Raw genomic sequence first — 16,713 nt, 5'->3', positions numbered from 1 at the left:
TCCCATAAAATGCGTGACAGAAGAACGAATGAAGAAGCTAAGTACTGCAAGGAACGGGGCTGAAGGAATACAGGGGGTCCGATCCCGTGTGTAACAGCCTTGAAAACGAGGGCTGAGTTATTTCAGCATGCCCACCAATGAATGCGGCGTTTCTGACACTCTACAATTGTCGCTCCTGACACGAGAACCTTGACAGACTCAAGCAGGGACCCTTTGCTTGCCTTGCCATTGGATCAGTAGCAACTGATGAGACAGCGTCCCCTAACGCAGGGCCGCCCGCAGTCCGGCCCAGACCTGTGTGCACACACGGTCTGCTCGTACGTGCATTGGCCCACCGACCTCGTGCCCCACTAGAGCGAGCAGGAAGAGTCCACAGCAGGTTAGGTGTGATGGCGTTAGGAAGTTGCCAAGACGACGGTTCAGAGGTAACTGGGAAGAGCAGAGCAAAGCCCAAATCTAAGTGTCCAGAGAAGGAAGTCAACAGAAAGGGTCTGGTGACCTGCTCAGATTCCCAGGAAGACAGAGAAAGGGGTGGCACAGGTGTGTCTGAAAATGGGGTGCAGAACGGGGTGAAAAGGAGGCATCCCACCCTCCGGCCCACTGTCCTTTGAAACAGGACCGAGTTCAACCGGACAGGCGTGTCTGGGAGCAGCGGCAAGAAGTGCAGGGAGGACCTCTCCGCCCAGCCCCGGCCCAGCACCCGCCCCGCACACCAGCAGGTCCCGGAGCATGGCACAGGCGCTGTCCTGGGAACCGTGGTCAGCCCAGGAGGGGAAACACACGCAAGTCCCAACACGCGGCCCTCCCTCCATCAAACCCCCGGCCCATCACGTTATCTGCACGCCCCTCAGGCCCGCCCGGCAACCAGCTTTTCAGGGCCCCGAGCTGCACTCAGTTTCACACCATCGGATAATCTGCAGAATGAGAGCACAGGCCAGGCCAGACAGAAGGGGCTCCTGGCTTCCTCTGATGGCAAGTCTCGGGGCAGCAGGTGCTCCGCAGACCCAGAGAGAGCTAGGCTCCGGGGCAGCGTCACCAAGGAAAATGAACAGGACTAAAGACTATTTGACACGTCGACAGGTTTGAGAGAATTACAACGCTTTAAAATTTTTTTGCAGTGAATTCATGATAGGTACATAGAAGTTGAAGCAATCAAAAGAACTATGAAGAACAAAAATTACGAGAGGAAACAGAACCATAGTACATCACACGGCTCGGCCCCAACAGCAATCACACAGTCATCCATGTGTGAGTGTGTACGTGTGTTCACACACATACATGCAACTTTAAACAAGAATTATAGCCACACTGGGTAGATTAGAAAGGGGAGGTGTCGGTACCAGTAAAAGCCACATAGTTGTAATTTACTCTTTACAGAGGCCTACAGACAATGTCTACAAGTGAAAAATCAAAAACTGGCAGGAACAGCAGTTCATTTAGAAATATGTAGGTAAAACACCAGGAGGCTATTTTAAGAGTGGGAATCGGGTTGAGAAACAACAAGGCATTTTTTATTATAAGCCTCACAAATTTCACTTGATTTTTTTAAACGCTCTGTTTGAGAAAATTTGAAACTTATGAGAGAGTTGCCCAGTGGGTACGGAGAGTTCCCATCCACCCGTCACCTAGACCCTCTGTTTTATGAGTCTCCAACTTGGCTCTTCGGTTTCAGAAGTGCTCTGCCAACTGGACCCGCCTGCCCAGAGCTACAGACATCGTGCTGGGCTTGTAACCAAAACCGAGTTGAAGCTATAGCTCAAGATGGACAGAACTGACAGCTTAAAAACTGTCGGTTCCTAATTTCCTAATTCATAAACATAACGCCTCTCTCCTCTGATTTTGGTCTTGTTTGGTTTCTTTCATAAGAGTCTTGTAGTGTTCAGCAAACAGGCCCTGCAAATATTTTGCCCTATTTAAACTTCAATATTTCAATTTCTGGGAGTGTAAAATGGGATTTTAAAAGAATCAGAATGCCAGTTGTTCATTTCTAGTACCCGGAAGTACAACTGCATTTTGCATATCGACCTTGTGTCTTGTAACATTGCTGAGCTTCTCTGTACATCTGCTGGTGTCTTCCACACAGACAATCATGCTTCCTGTGAGTGAGTTTTATTTCTTCCTTTCTCTATCTGCAGGTGTATATATTTTTTTCTTGCTTTTTGCACTGGCTGAGGATTTCCAATACAATGGGGAAGAGGAGCAAGCAGCAAGAGTGTTAAACTTGCATGAGCCCTTTGTGAGGCAGATGGACTGGGCTGTTATCACGACAGAACAGCATAAACCCCGAGGGTTTCTGTGTGTAAATGTTTCCCTGGAAAGTACAAGGCTCTTTCTGCTTAGTTTTGGTTTAAGTCAAAAAGTATAGACTGTGGCCCAGTATTGGAGCTGGCCAGTGGCCCCTGGGCTTTCCTGAGCTGCCTTAGCTTCCTGTCGCCCAAGAATCAGAAAATCCTAACTGATCAAAAGAACAGCAGCTCAACACCAGGAGAAGTCACTCCCCAAAACCAAATCAATCCAGTTATATTTTCCTAACAGTCATCCTAATTTCTCAATATTTTCTTAATTTCCAAAAAAGTTTTCTTCAAGCTATTAAGAAAATTAAGTTATTCACAAATAAGTGAACTCTTTAAACAAGGTACCCTTAATTTTTGACTTCTCAAAAAAATTAATTTAGGGCAAGAAAAAATACAGAATTATTTACATATATGAGTGATGAGGGAAAGCTGGGATTAAAGGAAAAAGTGACCTGCAAGAGAGATTTTAGGTTGCACTTGAAAAAATTAATCACTCAGTATAATTATGATTCAGTCCTGGTATGAAAATCATAAATGTAATGTGAAACTGACTTAACTCACTTGAAGGCATTACTGATCATGTTGAAAACATTTATTAATATTCACAGTTTCTTATCATAGTCGCACTACTAAGTTTATTCCAATTTCTAAACAGTCTGCTAACCCAATCACAGTTTCGGGACCTGTCCCCAGAGCACAGCACCCGCCTTGTACAATTGTTAGCGCCGACGGCAGTGATGGCACTAAGAATACTCATGAGAACAGAGCAGGTAAAAAATAAAAGAAGCTGGGGGGCTTTGGGGGGAAACATAAACACTATTCGTTGCATGTGAAATAATTGTTGTTGTACAAAACACTTGCTGATGAGTTGAAATCAAATCGGACAGAACCTCAGCCCAGACTTAGCCCACGGGACTTCCTTAGGTCAAGCCATCAGACAGCCTGCTTCGCCAGCTGCTTCAACCTGGCAAGTGGCTGGGCCCGCCCTTCCCCTACCAGTCGCAGACCTACAGGAACAGGGAGTCGGCATTCTGCTACTGTGAGCTAACAAAACTATGTAAGTCGTATTGCAAATATTTCTCTCATTAGATATTATAGATTCTTTGTCTCTGTTATGAAGGAAACTGAGGCTCTCAAACAAGAAAACTTTAAGAGAATTTGGTACTATGTACACACGGTGTTTTGACTTTTTCCTAGAGGAAGAATATTTGTTTCTCCTACAACTAGACAGTGTTGTGTAGTAAGAGCCCAGAACCCAGGGCCCTGGGTTACACCAACCTCTCTCTCTTCATAGCTTTGCGACAAGAGGCAAGTTGGCTTATCTTTCTGTCACAGGAAACATTGTATGTCATTATAAGTTACGAAAGTGTCCATTGGTTCGTGAAATAATTGGGGCAATGAAGTTACAGCTTCAGAGGTTAAACTTCGGGAGAGAAAACCGGGGCTACCTGTAGTGTCGTCTTTGTCACAAAGCACAGGGTACCCATTTCCCCAACACTTTGGAGCCGGAAATCAGAGGAGGTCTCATCTCGCCAAAGACCGACTCGAACTGGCGAGGTTTTCCAAAACAAGCCATTCCTCTGCATCACCAACACAGCTCAGAGAAATGAAGAAATATTTTCGGTAACTCCTTGGAGTTATTTAAAAACACAAACCTATATGGCAGATGCAATTTTTTAATTGGGAAATTTGCCTGATGTACAACCAACCACGTCACAGTGCACTGTGAGCTCGTCCAGTGCGCTCAGCAGCCCTGTGTGATGACGGCCTTTCTTGGTCCAGAACTTTTCAATACAAGGTGCTGAGGGATGCCTGAGCAGCACACTTGGAGAAGAAGGCAGGGGCTTAGGGTGCAGCTGCCTCACCATCACACTGGGGGTCGGGGCCGGGGAGCTCGGATGTTCTCGCTGTCACCTGCTCACCCCTCAGTGTGTGGTCAGCGGGCGCAGCCCGAGCCCATCGGAGTTGACGGGGGTGGCAGGTACAAACGTTCTCTAGGCCATCTCTGGAAGTAGAGGCCAGGAGGAACACGGACTATGACTGCAGGATGGGCTGAATTCAAAGTCAAAATTCCCCATTTTCAAGTACTGCGACTGGGAGTGATTTACTGAAACTCAGGCGCTATCCCAGACTGCAACAGATTCAAGCCTCAGTCCCCCAGGAGAACTGTCCTGAAGAGCCCGGAGAGCACCAGGGAGCGCCACAGCTGCAGACTTTCTACGAGGTCACCAGGAATGTGGCCAGGAGGCAGCCCCTCCCCCCAGGCGGCTCCAGCACCTTCCTGGGCAGCTGGCAACAAAGAAAGATGGGGACCCACAGATTCAGGACCTCCATTTTCATAAGATCCCCAGGGGACGCTGATGGTTTTAAGACTTAAAAAGCACTACGCCAGCTGTCTCGAAAGAAGTGGCCCAAGACCAAAATCTTAACACGACCTATTTAACCAAGACAGAGAAGATAAGCAATGAAGCCCTAAAAATAAGGAGTCCGGAACTCTTTTCCCTTTTTAGAGATAGGAGCTGACAGAGACTAAACATCAGACCGGTTGAGAGGATCAGAGGAGCTGCCAGTCGATGCGTGCTTGGACGTGCCTACAAAAACGCGTAGCTGCGTTGTATACAGGCATTCCTTAGATTTATGCTGCCTGGATCCCCCCCACCCCCGTCTTCCGTCTTCCGGATTACTCTTGGATTTGAGAGCTTAACTGCTTACTCTTAGCCACTTTTTACATATTGCTGAGCTAAGACCAGAGTGACCCAGCATTTCACCAAGCACACTTAAATGTGAAGTCCAAACATCTTATAAATAACACAAGCTCGTATTTTTCTTGTCAAAATGAAAACAAAGAAATAAATATATAACACATTCCAATGTAACTAAAATAAATAGCAGAAACATCACTTCACTTTATGAAAACAAAGTAGAAATTATTATTAACATCTCAGACAATAACCCAAATATTATGGCTGCTAAGAGCAATCACTGTTTTTTGGTTCTTCTTACCATGAATTTGAGTTGCAAAGATTTTTTTTTTCTTAAATGAGCATCAGGCAATCTGATTTTCATGAATTTTAACAAGGAATACATGAATACTTCTATAATTTATAGCGATGTACAATGTTTTTACATGACATTTTAAGCTCATCGGAGACTAGAAGAAATTCTGAGATTTGTTTTTTAGAAATAAGCACATTTAGCCGTCCATCCTGTTTATTCACTCGACAAGCACAGAGGCCCATGTCCCAACCTGGGTACCGGCCACGTTGTGAAGACAGGCCCCGCCTCTGCCCTTGAGGAGCCTGCAGTGGCTGAAGAGCCCGCCTCCACTGGAAAGGTGCCGCTTCGACATCTGGACAGCCTTTGCCTGGCCCTCACCTGTGAGCCACGGAGGGTCATGGCTGCTGTCTCTAAGGTTTACTACCAAAAACACTGCTTACCATTTAACGACTGAAACAAATGTTCCAATAAGTTATAGTGCACAGAACGTCACAAGTACTTACAAAGAAAGCCCTGTCCGACATGAAGTGTCTGCACGCTGTTCTTCCTTGCTTTGTGATTCTCCCGCACACCGAAGGCAGGGCGACTGACATAAGACAACCTTCGGGGCAGGTGTGCTTCCGCCTGCATAGAGTGGGCAGGGAGGGCCGGTGGAGGACAAAAGCACCTCCTCCACCCGGCTTCCTGAGAGCCGGCACCAGGGGCCCTGGGAGCACACCTGTGTTGGACTCCTGCCCACCACCTGAGCGTCGCTGATGCTGGACGGGTTACTAGGTTATGCAAACTAATATGCAGGCAAAGCAGCTTTCTTTCCACAGAACAAAAACCAAATAAAAAAACCTAATAGATCTTTTACCATGCATCCAAGGCAAGTGGGTATTTCAGTTGACAAAATCACTTCTAGTTACATTATTCCTCATTCTCTGGCTGAGGAAAAAAAAAAATCTAAAAAGTTTTCTTGAGAGAACCTTCCAGGGCAATGAGTTCTAGGAGAAATGCACTGTGTGGGTTCATGCGTAAAAAGTATCAGGCAGCGAAATGTACAATGTTGCCAATTATAGTTTTGAAGAATGTCCAACGGTTTCCTAGTTTCTTATATCAGCTCTCTTCAAAAACCGATATGATCACGAAAGCCGCATCCACAGGAGCTGTTCACAGACATAGCCGAGTTTCAGTTTGCAGTTCCCTAGCAAACTGTTTCAGCTCCAAATAGAGCTCAGAAACCTAAAAAACGGATGTCAACTACATCCCTGAAACATAAGTAATGATGGAGAGCTGAAGACCAGTCTCCGAGTGCTCTCAGAGAACCCAGCCATGGTTGGCTTTTCTGTGCTACTATTTCAAACACGAACTGCCTCACTGACACATCAGGGAAACAGAAGTGAAGGCAACACAACAGAAAGTCGCAGAGGTAAGAGAATGGAGATGAAACTTGGGGTAAAGCGTAACTTTTTCCCAAACATAGGCTTCCAACTTGTGACACACTTTGACACGGACTGAGGTGAGGTCCCACAGTTCTCCCTCATAGGCGAGGAAGAGATCGTCGAAGTTAAAACAATCACCATTCAGCTGCTCCAAGTCAAAGAGAACCAAGTGAGAAAACAGTGCGGCCCCCGAAGGCCGTCCATTGGAAGAGAAGGGGCAGCAACCAGCTCCAAACGGAGCTGACACCTTGCTTTGCTGATTTTAAACCTTATCCATTCACACTGTTTGCCAAACAGAGCACTTCTAATACACAAAACCTCACTCCAGTTTTTTTATTTTTCCTGGCACACCAATAAATTCGGATGCTTCACGAGGTTGCTCCTAAACTCACTGTAATAAAATCAAATGTCTTTCAACTGGCCCTGCACAGGGCCTGGCTCCTATCTCATGGTGCCCACCTAGCTCCTGAGACCGGCCACAGGTCTGGAAAATTCTACACACTCTCATTCCCACCTTTCCCCCGACTTTCCACCGTCTGCCCTTCTCACCTCCTAAGTGCTGTTTCTGAGACCTTACGACACCTGCCTCATCAGGCCCAGCGCCCTGGCCCCGCATTCTCCCCACTTGCCCGTCAGCAGCACTGACAGAGCCCACCCGCTCTCCTTCCTGCGGTGGCGACAGGTCCTCCTGTGGCCGAGCATCACCTTCTCCTGGTGCTCACCTGTCACCAGCCGGCCCTTCCTGATTTCCCTGTGTGGCTCCTGCTTCCCCCGACTTCTAAGTGTGGGCAAGGCCCCGGCTCCGTCCTCAGCTCATTCCCTGCCACCCAGGCCCCGCGCACTTACTCCCGAGGCACCAGGGCCGGACTCATGCCATCTGTGTGCTAACATCCCTGAGTGAGCAGTGACAGTCCTGACCTTGCCCTGAAAACACACACACACACACTTACTGTGACATGTGCTATCGCGACGTGAGTGTATCTAACAGGAACCGTACACTCAGCACGGACAGATCAGACTTCTATCGTACTCCACGCTGGAGGCCATCTTTGTCCCCCAGTACCCCCTACAGAGATGGCACCCCCATCTATCCTCAGAAGCCCAAGTGAAAGCAGGTGGGGCCTGTCTCCACCTTCTTTTCCAGGCAAGGTCACGGCCTCGGGATCTGTGCGTGTCAGGGTTCCGGGCCAGGGAAACTGAGAAAATTGTGTCAGCGCCTGTACAAAATCAGATGGTGGAGAGATGTGGATTCCGAGCGTGGTGATGGAACCACACTCACACACACTCAGCGGCCACGTCCAGGGGGAGCCCACAGCCTGCTTGCCACATACCGTCCGAGTCTCTGACTCCCCGCTGCCTGCTCATTCCGACGGTGCCAGAGCCATCGCTGCCTGAACTCACAGGGAGAGAGCCAGACCGACTCACGTGATTCAGTTTGGGAAAACATGCCTGTTAGGAAACCACCTTTTGGTTTGTGAGACACCTGATCATGAGGTGTCTTTGTCCTGTTAGTAACGGTGGTTCTCAGGTTTGGCTGTGGGACCGACTCTGAACTCCAGACCTGCCCTGGGGACTGACGTGCTTAAAGCCCTGCACCGAGCCCCCCACACAGGCTGACCCACCGTCAACACACAGGCTGACCCACGTCACTCCCGTGCCCCCATTCTACCGGGGACAGGGACGGCGCTCCATGCCACGGGCACAGGAGGGCCGAGGCAGGTCACCCCGCGCCCCGGAGGCAAAACAGAAGTGCGGGTAAGTCAGAGGGCACACGGGAGACCTCCCCCCCGCCCCCCGTAAGTGGCAGCAGACAGGCAGGCAGCAGCTCAGGAACCCACGCAGCGCTACGCCCGAGCACAACACAGCAACTGAGCCCTGCTCTCGAGGGACCGCACTAGAAGCAACGCCCTGCTCCTTCCGCGGGGCCACATCCGGTCCCCACCCCAGAAGCGCATGGCTCCTAACCCAGTTTTGTCTCTCCCTGCCCACCAGGCCCTTGGGCCACAGAGCATGGAAACACCAGTTACTCTCTTTGCTGAGCGCAGCAGCGCCAGCGGCGGCATTGGCGCTGCTGTGACCACGTCGGATCTGCCAACAGGCTTTTCAAAAAAAAATGTTACATTCAAACTGAATTGTTATAAAATCACCATCATGGTTTTTGACAGACTAAGTGGGCCACATACAACCATCTAATTTTAAAGAACTGCTAGAACTCTACAAGAAGTTTCCAGAGAATACCACACAAACCCTGAAATAAAAACATTCTCGGTGCTGTTTGTCTTGGAGGCCAGTCTACGCTGCTGGCCAAACAGAACATTTTAAGAATCCCCCGCATTGCACTGGGGACAGGGAGAAAGGGAGCCGACCGCAGGCAGAGCCCTTCCTCTCACACACGGACGGGGGACCCGAGTGTGTAGGACGGACGCCTCGCGTCCTGACCCTAAGGGAAATGCGCGCTGTGGGGTTCACGGCCCCAGGTGCAACGCCGTGGACGAGCAGGAAAGAGTCTGAGCCCACCGACTACCCAGGGTGGCTTTATAAATAGCGCGGCAACTGCTCCGTCTCAGAGAAGCCTGTCGCAGTCGTCCGACAGGATTTCTTCAGGAAATTAGAGAGAGACCATGAAAGACGGCATCTCCTGGTCCTGGGCAAGACTGAGGCCAACGCGGGAGACATCCGGCTCCCTTCTGAGCTTCTCTGCCCTAAGGGGGCAGGTCAGCAACACCCGAGAGAAACCAGTGAGGTGCAGCCCCTGCTGCGGAGCATCTGACAGCGTCTCACGACATCACGGGGCTGACAGGTGGCTGCCCTGAAGCCAGTGTCTGGTCCCCTCCCACTTCCCGGGAGTCGAGGCACCACCAGCAAGGCCAGCGCCGGCAGCTGCTTTCAGACACACAAACTCCAGCACCACCACTGTCAAAATCGGAGGGTGGTGACCTGCAGGGACTGTGCTCTGACGGGTGTGCACAAGGGCGGACTGTGAGGACGGGCAGCATGGTAGCCTTCAAGAGTGCTGTTTCAGGTCACACCGGAACTCCGCCCATTGGCAGGCAGTGTCTGTGGAGACCACACCAGGTCCCTGGCCACCTCCTCTCCCTTCAGGTGGGGGCCTGACTGTGCGGCCCCCTCTGACTCACGGGAGGTGACGAACACTGCGCAGCAGCAGCACACCCGCCGGGTCCAGGGTTTAAGTTCAGGGTTAATGCAGCCCCTCTGTGTACAGAGCTCAGGTGACGGCACACAGTACTCGATGTTTATAGCTCTTTGGGGAGAAGCAGACACATTGTTGTTTCTGGTGTGAGGCTGACATTTTTTAAGTTCTCACTCTTCCCAGTCCCCGGCCTGAGCACTACGCATGCGTAACTGTCAACAGTCACACAGCCTGGGTCACCAGCTCCATCGCACAGAGAAGGGGACGGTGGCTGCCAACTAGGAAGTTCCCAGCATCCATGCAGCTCCGCTGCCCACACTGCTTTGTGCAGGGCAGAGGCTGACTCCCAGCTGTGAGACCCCACGGCTAGGAAAAGCCGGGCAGCTCTGCATTTCACTGTCCTGTACGGAGTTTTTCTTCTCTACTGCTTCCGCATCACCCCGCTCACCGCTAACACACCGGAGGCCTGCATCTTGTCGTTCTGTGGGTCTCCTGCTGCAAAGCAGCCCTCATGTCCACGCAGTGCAGATGGGGACGTCGTGAATCACGCCGAGAGCGTCATGCAGGCAGGTGGGGCCTCTGAGCAGAGCGCGCACACGTGGATTCTCAGGTGCAGGCAGGCAGGTGTTTCCAGTGTAACCCCTTGAACAGCAACTGGCCCTGCACTCCGTTCTCCATCTGAGGGCTCTTCGCTGATTTCTGTCTTCCCAGTAGACGGAAGTGAACAAATGAGACACAGACAAGACGCACAAACCTGGCAGAGGTCGCGTCTCAGAGCAGAACCGCAGCTCACTTAGGGGCACAGTGAAGGGAAAACACTACTAATTCTGAGGCCCGGCTGTACCATAACATTTAAAACCACTGGTCCTGGAGGGCACTGTGCTGAGTGGAGTCAGTCAGACCGAGAAAGACAAACACTACAGGATCTCACTTCTCTGTGGAGCCTAAAGAACAACACACACACACACACACACACACAACAGCAGCAGACTCAGACCCGCAGCCCAGACTGCCGGGGGCCAGATGGGAGGGCAGGGCTGAGGGGCATGGGCTGCAGCAGCCGCCGGTGGTGGGATACCTGCGTACGGAGCCGGGTGGGAGCTGGAAGTGTCCGTGGGACACACTGTGAAGTGCCTGACTGCCTAACCACTATGCTGTACACCTGAAACTAACGTAAAATAATATCGTACCTAAACTGGAATAGGAAACTAAAAAAAGAAAAAAGAAAGGGCTCAAGCCTTTACAAAATGAATTAGAAAAAATCACTCCACTGCAAAGAAAACATGTCACCTAGGCACGGTGAGCAAAGGCCTGGTGCGCAGTCACACTAGCGTCAATCCTGGGGACGCCTCGGGCTTCAGCAGGCCGCGCCAACCTCGCAGGTCCACACAGCGCCCCTGCCCCTGGGGGGTTCGGGACCAGCTCCCAGTGACTGCTCATCACAAGGAAATGCAAACAAGTTCAGGTGGTTGGAGACCTGAGGCACTGGAATTCATTCTTTCTGTGCGCATTTCTCCTTTAATTTCTCCTCAACGTGACCCGTCCCTCAACTGCCTTTCTTCTTGTTTACAACCAACACCAGTTCTGCAGACTGGCCGTCCTACATCAAGGGGCCAGCGGGTGGTTCCTTCTGCCACTTCTGGAGGCAGGGGGCCCTTGGCGCTCCCTGGCTTGCAGACGCATCCCTCCAAGCTCCGTCTCCTCAGGGCTGTCTTCCTCCGGCGTCTTTGGAAGCCTGCAAAGCGCAGGCTCACAGTAGTCAAACCAGTGAAAAGCCATCAGCCTGGGACACACCAGATGGTGGCAGGCGTGGCCGCTGCTTCCCGAGACTCAGCAGTGACCCACTGTGTGGGGGGACCAGCTCTCTGTCTGGTCGCCCACCAAGGGACAGGTGCTGGCTTCCAGGTTTGGGTGACTAGGAGAAGCAGAGCTGCTACGGCGTTCAGGCACAGGCTTGGGGGTGAGCACAGGCCAGCATTTCTCTCCGGCCACTCACCTAGGGGTGGGCTGCTGGGTGAGCGGGCGTGTGCACATCCGCCTTCCTGTGAAACTTCCACACTGCGGTGCAGAGTGGCCACGCCGCAGTAGGGCGTGAGCGCCCGGGGGCCGGCGCCCTCGGCGGGACTGCCCCTCTGCTTCGAACACAGCCAATTGCTGGATGTGCGGTGAGGTCTCACTGTCCTAGAAAGCTGTACGTCTCTCACGACCAACGCTGTCCAGCATCTTTTAGGTGCTTTTTTGCCAACTGTATCTCCTAGGGTTCAAAAACATTTTGGGTCCATTTTCGTTTGCGTTGTTTGTTTTCTTACTTTGGAGTCTAGAGGGTTCTGTGTGTGTTCTGGATGTCAGTCCTCTGGCAGGAGGTCTGCGGATGTTTCCTTCGGGTCTCTATGATGCCTGACTGAGGGAAAATCTGGGGGAGCCCCAGGCTACTTTTTCTTACACAGCCTGCTTTCGGTGTTGGATAAGCACTCTCGGTTGGCACCAAGGACGTGAAGACTTTTCTCCTGTGCTTGCTTCTAAGAGTCAGGCCAGGATCTCTGGGCCCATCACTGTTCACCTGCTTCACTTCCCTCCACTCTCACATGGAGTGGCTCGCCCCGCGTGGAAGGTAAACTGGCACCTCATTCCCTTTCTACTTAGCATCAGTGGGAGGGCCCTGGCGGCACCCAGAGCAGAACAAGGAGGCGCCGTCGTGGCAGAACAAATGCTGACCCTCGTGTCTGACCCCTCCGGCCGACTCAGAGCCCCAAGAGGACAGGGTGGGCACAGAGTCAAGGACAGATGGTATCTCCGCGAAGGATAAAGAACATTTTCTCCTCCGGGAAATGAGGGAGGAACAGCTGACTGACGAAGACACACTGTGAACTGGAGAGAAAGAAAACAGGGCGTTCGTTCACGGAAGCTGGACTCACACACACCATTCCATGCCAGGCCGTGTGGACCAGCGCTAACATACAATTAGGTAAGGGAATCTCCAGTCACCACTGATGCAAATAGAACATTCTGGGGCAGTTTCAACCTTTTCCACTTGGTGCCTGTAAGCACCAATGTCTCACACTTCCTGGACCAGAGAGCAGCAGGGTTAAATCACAACGCGGGGACAAGACCAGAGCAGTTCTTTAAAATGCATCTGTAGTTTTTTAGAGTATTATAATTCTACTGGTTTAAATTAACACAGCATTAATATGATACATTCTCAGGAGAAGGAGGAAGGAGGGTGGATACTCTGCAGATGCAAAATAGTAACATAAATAACCAACAACCCCCTCTCACCAGGCTGCAGGGCTCTGGAGTGAGCGGGGGTTGAGGGGGCAAATAAAAATAGAAACAGTAACAAACAATTTCAATTTTTATGAATAATGAAAACAATGATTTAAAGAAAATAAACTACCTTTAATTCACAGAAATGAGGACAAGTAATGTTACAGATAGATATGCATAAGATAGCATATGTCCAAATGGGATTAAAATTCATCCTAAATAAATCCATCTGTAAAAACAGTCACCGAATTTTTGGGGCTTTTGAAGCCGTCACTGACACAGGTCACGTCATTTCTTGTCAGATGCAGAAAGTGTGTGTGACTGTGGGAACACACATGTGCCTTTCCTTCAAAGTCTGCTCTAATCTGATTTCTCCCGGCGGCTGGGGGTCCCCACGGCACCTTGCTCTCACAGGTCAGCAGTGGCTGGAGGTGATGGCCAGGGGAGACTCGGGAGGACTCTCACGGCCCACAGGAGCACACGCAAATAAACGAGGATGCGCACGGAGTGACTCCCATGTGGGCCCATGGGTGACCCGCTCCGCCGCAACACCGCCCTCGCCCAGGCTTACCCACTCGTACGAGAGGATCCAGCAGCCCTGCGCCATGCCCAGCAGCACGTTGAGGGTGCGCAGCGCCTGCCCGGCCAGCACGTGCGTGGTGCTTGCGCACACTTCTCGGGCCACTGAAAAGCCTTTCAGTTTGGCGACCACCTGGACGACGATGCTCTGCTTTCTATTGAACAGGGAAAAGAGAAATCAACAAAATAAATGTTCCCTGCCGAGGAGCATCAACGTGATCACACAGAATTCTTAAAAAGTCTGAGAACACTGAAATTCTACATTGGCTTCAGCTATGGTGATCCTGTCTTAATTTCTTTACAGTCCATAACCTGAAATGTGGGGGAGTAAAAGACCTCAGATCCCCACTCCCAGGGCCTGTTCTCACGGCTGAGAAGGCAGGCTGGGCATGCGCCTGCAGCCGCCCAGGCTCCGGGCCCAGGCCTGGCCTGCCCCCACCACGGCGGCTGTGGCCTCCTCAGACCCGCTGGGACAGTTTGTGCCTGGTCAGAACCAAGCTCTCAGTGGCTCATTTTATTGGGAAAATACAACATTTACTGAGAGTCAAACACAGTTTTTCAACTGAAAGGGGAGGGAAAGGTCCTTGTCATTCAGCTGCCACTTCAACTCTTATGGCAAATGTGACCAAGCTCCTTATTTCCACAGAGCTCTTCCCGTTTACCATCTGCTCTGTCATTGCACTAAGGGCTTAAGTACATTAAAAAAAAAATCTTCCAATTTAACTTCCTTCCCAAATGACTCCATTCTTCCTGTCTGCCTTTCTAATAATGCCTTCCGTTCTGACACCCTGCCTTTCCCTCTCCTGGCGAGTTCTGGAACCCCCCAGGGGTACAAAGATATGAAGGGCTCACGCACATGAGAAATAAGTTCTCCCCTCTCCAAAAATGACACAGCAGAGGGAACGGGGCCGCTGGGTCCACACTCAGAGAGACTGGCACTCCCCCCACATCCCCCCATGGCAGCCCTCAGTAGCTTTATCTCCCGTGACCTTGGGAATGTTGATTTAAAGACCCGTTTATTCCCGTCAATGACAGGGGCGAACTATGCCACAGTTCCAAATTCTTAGAGATCCATGGGTAGAGAAGACAAACGGTCGAGCCCTGGGTCCCATCACCACTCCAACCAGAGACCTGCACCTCCTGGGCTTGTGGGAAGCATTAAGTTGGGTGGGTTGGGGCCGCAAAGCAAAGCAGAGCAGAGCGAAGCGAAGCGAAGCGAAAAGAAGTGAGAACCTAAAGCTCCGCAGAGCTCCCCATTTCTGTGCACCTGTGACTCTCCTGGTTCAAGGCCTGGCAGCTGCCAGGTGCGGGCTGGATGTGCTCACAAGGGTCTTTTCAAAGTACGGCTCATCGATATGGCATCAGAACGTGCTGTGTGTTGGTTCAAGGGGATTTCAAACCCATGTGTTTACATAAAGGCAGAACAAAAACCCGGTGGGTTTGAAGAACAAGCTTGCTGTGACGTTAGCATCTCAGCTGCTGTCGGTGACTGGCAAATGGGGGCTTCCCAGTGAGGCCCTGGGGAGCAGCGGCCATGGCCAAGGCACGCCTGGCTGACCTAAGAGTTCCCCGAGGCCCTGGCAGCACATGTTTCTGCGTGGCCACGGTGGCTCTTGGGTGCCGTGGGGTCCCAGGAGGGGAAGGGGCCCAGGCTCCTGCCTGGCGAGGCACTCCTCGGAGGCAGAGGCTGGCCAACACTGAAGCCACCACTCTGCAGCAGGGAGGCCCCGGCAGCAAGGACCTGCACTGTCTGCACTGGCAGCTGGCCGTTGGGTAAAGCCGGCTCTCCCTGGGGCCTACTTGGACAAAAGGTCACCTCAGTGAAACATGGACCTGGCCCCCCTCACCTCCCTGGCCTGTGAGGACAGTGGCATCGACTGGCCACGGTTCGGGAGTAGGTCATTCCTTTACTGGCCTATTCAAATTATGTCCTGGAGGCGACTGGCTGGTGCGACACTTGCTGTGAACCTGAGCTAAACACACGGCTGGCCACTCAGTCCCTGAGCCCCAAACGAAAACACGACAGAATGTCTAGGTCTTATCTCCACTTTAGACAGGAAGCGCACACAGGGAAAAATTAACAGAGAAAGACTATTAGGCCTACATGAGAAGTTTGATTTTCAAACCTTCGAAAGAAAATAGCCGTTAATGTTTCTGCGTTTGAGGCAAAAATCCACTTTTAAAAATAGTGTCCACACGTCCGCTGTTCATTTCTGTGGCACACTCCTGAGAGCGTCCGATGTATTTCCAGAGATGTGAGTGTGGCCTGGGGTGCGCTCCCCCGCAGTGGATGGGTGGGGTCTGGACTCTTGGTCTGTCCACTTCCAAGCCTTGGGCAGGGAAAGGATCCGCCACCAAACACAGGTGGAATGTATAGCCCACTTTTCAGTGAAATGCCCCCACGTGACTTAAAACCTACGACTGCTGTAAAGACCCACGGTTTCCCCTGTAAACAGGAATTCAAAACCTGTTCCAGAGAACACAGCACCGTATTTGTGGGACCTGCCGAACTGCGAGAGAGGTCTACGGAAGAGGCTCAGAGCATGCCAGCCGGCGGTGTGCACCTGCACGAGATGTGGAGAGAGCTGTTGGCATGTGCTGTGGGGTGTGCTTCAGAGCTCTGGGGGAGAAGCTTGCAGCAGCGATGCCCCGCTTCCTGAACACTCTCGGGGTGCGAGGTGGGCACACAAGGCCTGCAGGCGAGCCAGTGCGTGGGCGAGCACACCTGCACCACCTCTGATGGGGCTCAACAACTCAAAAAGGCTTCGGCGCTAAACAGGTCAGTCTCTTAAGCATGTTTCCAATGTCCAGAGATCGTCTAACTTGGACGTTAATCGTCTGGAGTAACAGCACACAGTGCGGGCTGCAGGGAAGCATGGCGTCGCGGCATGGGGCACACAGGAAGAAATGGCGGGGCCAGGAGGACAGGTCAAAACGAGGAGTACTTACTCAGACGGCAGGCTTGTCATCACTAACGTTCTCGTCGGCTAGAGGTTTCGAGAGA

General features: G+C 51.5%; 1 protein-coding gene across 14 annotated transcripts in view; it reads right to left on the bottom strand.

The window, feature by feature from the left end:
* Window positions 1-16,713, bottom strand: part of MCPH1 (microcephalin 1) — a 144,600-nt gene that overhangs the window by 86,335 nt on the left and 41,552 nt on the right. For 7 of the 14 annotated variants that reach the window (XM_045186506.3, XM_045186508.3, XM_045186494.2 and 4 more), the window contains 2 exons: window positions 16,659-16,696; window positions 13,702-13,864 (listed from right to left, as the gene is read on the bottom strand). The exons of 1 other annotated variant lie outside the window; for it this stretch is intronic. In XM_045186506.3, the coding sequence (XP_045042441.2) occupies window positions 13,702-13,864; window positions 16,659-16,696 (201 nt within the window). The remainder of the gene's footprint in view (window positions 1-13,701; window positions 13,865-16,658; window positions 16,697-16,713) is intronic. 6 more of the 14 variants (XM_045186500.2, XM_045186505.2, XM_045186501.2 and 3 more) reach the window with 1 other exon arrangement.

The sequence above is a fragment of the Desmodus rotundus genome, chromosome 13 (genome assembly GCF_022682495.2).
Source record: "Desmodus rotundus isolate HL8 chromosome 13, HLdesRot8A.1, whole genome shotgun sequence".
Classification (NCBI taxonomy): Eukaryota; Metazoa; Chordata; class Mammalia; order Chiroptera; family Phyllostomidae; genus Desmodus; species Desmodus rotundus.
Note: the sequence above shows the minus strand (reverse complement) of the source record. Positions and strands in the feature narration are given on the sequence as shown.